The following is a 3,135-nucleotide window of genomic DNA, read 5'->3' on the forward strand; positions in this document are numbered from 1 at the left end:
CGTCTGCCCCAGTTGATATGAAGTTACTTAAGCGGTTGGATCGTTTCGATGAGTTCATCAGGAAAAGCCAAGGTTTAAGCAAACAAGGGGTGTTAGACTACAATGATCTGTACCTATTTCCAAATGTACAGCTGCCCGCGGGGTTCAAGACCCCGAAATTCAATAAATATGATGGTACAGGCAACCCTAAGACACACTTGCGTTTGTTTGCCAACAAGTTGGGCAGACCGGTGGATGACGAAAACTTGCCATTAAGGTTATTTCCAGAGAGTCTAGAAGGAGACGCCCTCAATTGGTATTCAAACTTAAAGCCAGAGGAGATGAAGACTTGGCTTGATCTGTCCAACGCCTTCATCAGACAATACGAATATAACTGCGAGCTAGCACCGACCAGAACTACTTTGGAAGGCACCAAGAGGCGACCATCTGAGGATCATAAGACATACGCCAAAAGATAGAGGAAGATAGCTGCCAAGGTTGAGCCTCCGATGACCGAAGATGAAATTATTCGCACTTTCATAAAGGCGCATGATCCTCCATACTTCGAAGAAATCTTATGTATGACCGAGTGTTCATTTGCTGCGATTGTGAATAAACTCGAAGAGTATGATGATTTTGTGAGAGTCGGGAAAATTGTTAACGTCTCTGCCCTAAAATCACAAGTAGAAACTTTGCAAGGGTAAGGGAGCAGTGGAAAGAAGCCGCAGTTTAAAAAGAAAGAGGAGGATGCAACTTTTATCTGGAACCAGAACCCTTCACCCAAACCCCGATACCAACACAATCCAACCTACCAACCACATTACCCTTATTATTCAAACCCGCACCATGTATATACTACCAATATCCATCACCCTCGATCTCGCCCAAGCTATCCTAACCCACCTTTAGCCCCTTTTCAAATTTCTCAACCAAATCCACCCCAAAACCGACCTCGCCCTCCATATAACCCAAGATTTTCTCCCCCAAATAGACCTGTTTATAGCCATCCTCAACCTCCTGAACCTTACAACCAAGCCCGTAGCCGTACATTTATCGATTTAGGCAGGCCTCTAGACCAATTGTATGACCAGTTGAAGGCCGCCGAAAAAATTGGTATGGCACCCCCTCCGACCTATCCATATGGCATATTCGCTAGGTATAACCCACAAGCCGTCTATGCTTATCATTCAGGGGCACCCGGACATTCAACTGTTGATTGCAAGGCTCTTAAGCATAGAATTCAAGATATGATTGAAGCCGGAGAGATTGTAATCAGGAAAAGGGAGGCACAAGGGCCGAATATAAATAGGAACCCCTTGCCGGAACATACTAATATCATTGGGGTCATTCTGGACGACGCAGAGTATGAGGAGCAAGTCCAAAAATTGGCAAGAGAAGTTGAGGTGTTTGGGGTCACAGACCAACCATTTGTAATAGATGTGTCATTTGAGGAGGATAAAAGGTCTTTTATTTTGGATCTTACTCTAGCTGAGAGCGAGACTTTGGAGCCAGTGGTCATCGAATTCCCAGAGCAGGAGCCTGTTCTAAGTTTGCAGCGAGTGCCATGGAACTACGATAAACCTATCATACAAATTGGAGAAAAGTCAGTTGCCAAAGAAGAGGTGTCAGTGGTCACTAGATCAGGGAGGATTGCAAGTCCGTTTGGAGCTACCGTTCCGATTCAAACAAATAAACCTGAGCTGCCCGCTAAACCAACAATTACTGAGAAGGAAGTCTTGAATTTTCTTAAAAGGCTCCAAAGAAGCGAATATAATGTAGTCGAGAAGCTAAGCAAGTCGCCCGCCCAAATATCCATGTTGGATCTGCTCTTTTCTTCGGATATGCATAGGGATGCGTTGCTCGAAGTGTTGACTAAAGCTCAAATCCCTAAGGACATTTCAGTTGCTAATTTCTCACATATAGTTGGGAGTGTGTTATTTACAAAACAAATCACTTTCTCTGATGATGAATTACCGGCAGAAGGCATTGGACATAACAAGGCTCTGTACATAGCTGTGAGGTGCAACGGAAAAATGTTGCCAAAGATGTTGATTGACAATGAATCTGCGCTTAATATCTGTCCTTGGAGTACCTTGAAAAAGCTAGGGTTGCAAGATATTAACCTGAGGCCTTCAGGGACCATAGTTAGAGGTTTTGATGGAGCACAAAGAGAACCTATAGGAGAAGTGGATTTAGTAGTCGAGATGGGGCCCGCACAGTTTCAAATAGCCTGCCAAGTTATGCACTTTCCTAGTGTTTACAATGTTTTGCTTGGAAGGCCGTGGATTCATAAGTCCGGAGCTGTGCCTTCTTCATTGCATCAATTGTTGAAATTCATAGTAAATGACAAATTGATAACTATATTTGCCGAGGAAGATTGCCTCGTGATTGCTAATTCTGGGTCCAAAGAAGATGGTAGCCGAAACGCCACAGTGACCCCTCATAGCACAGCTGATATCGTCTCCGTAAGTTGGATAACAAAAGAGGAACGAGCTCTGTCAAAGGCCAGTGTCATGATGGCTAAGGAAATGATCCGCGGAGGATATGAGTTTGACAAAGGGCTGGGACGTGATCTACAAGGAATTCTGAAACCAGTAAAAATTGTGGAGAAAAAGGATTCATTCGGTTTGGGTTTCCGACCAACCGCTAAAAACATCAAAAAAATGAAGGAATGCAAGGGAGTAGAGAAAGAAGGCAGGCAAAAGGCCTTTGATATTCCACCATTACATTATACTTTTCCACGACCAATCGAGGTGATCACGTCAGAGATTAACCCAGTTGACGAAATCGAAACTAGTTTGACCCAATTGTTCGTTGGGGCAACATTTGAAGACAGTTTCCCAGAGGCCGAGTTTTCCAACATCCCTGAAGGATCAATTTCCAATTGGACAGCCGAGTTCCTGCCCATTCAGAAGGAGTTTCGGTAAACCTAAAGGGGTTTGTCATTCATGCGAATTCATGAAAATACTTCTGCATCTGTAAATAGCTAATGAAAGCATCTTTACCTTTGACTAAAATATTGCACATGTAAATATTGTTAAATTTTCATTTCATTTCCACTTGCTTTCTTTTTGTTTTCGCTTTCAATCAAAGGTTTTATGAAAATACACAAGTTGTTCTTGTCATGTTGTTTTGTTTGTTCGTTGGTTTATATTT

General features: G+C 43.0%; 1 protein-coding gene across 1 annotated transcript; it reads left to right on the forward strand.

Annotated features, from left to right (window-relative positions):
• The first annotated feature begins 1,094 nt into the window (after window positions 1-1,094).
• On the forward strand, window positions 1,095-2,906 carry LOC113757056. Its single transcript, XM_027300464.1, has 2 exons — window positions 1,095-2,444; window positions 2,649-2,906. Exons 1-2 carry the CDS (start codon window positions 1,095-1,097, stop codon window positions 2,904-2,906), a joined length of 1,608 nt encoding a protein of 535 aa, XP_027156265.1.
• Window positions 2,907-3,135: the final 229 nt, after the last annotated feature.

The sequence above is a fragment of the Coffea eugenioides genome, unplaced genomic scaffold, assembly GCF_003713205.1.
Source record: "Coffea eugenioides isolate CCC68of unplaced genomic scaffold, Ceug_1.0 ScVebR1_267;HRSCAF=911, whole genome shotgun sequence".
Lineage (NCBI taxonomy): Eukaryota > Viridiplantae > Streptophyta > Magnoliopsida > Gentianales > Rubiaceae > Coffea > Coffea eugenioides.

What these genes read in the sequence shown, in the direction of transcription:
- LOC113757056 (XM_027300464.1), top strand. Translation starts at nt 1,095, where the DNA reads ATGGCACCCCCTCCGACCTATCCATATGGCATATTCGCTAGGTATAAC. An exon ending in GCACAGCTGATATCGTCTCC is followed by an intron (nt 2,445 to 2,648) that starts GTAAGTTGGATA and finishes AAAAAAATGAAG; the next exon opens with GAATGCAAGGGAGTAGAGAA.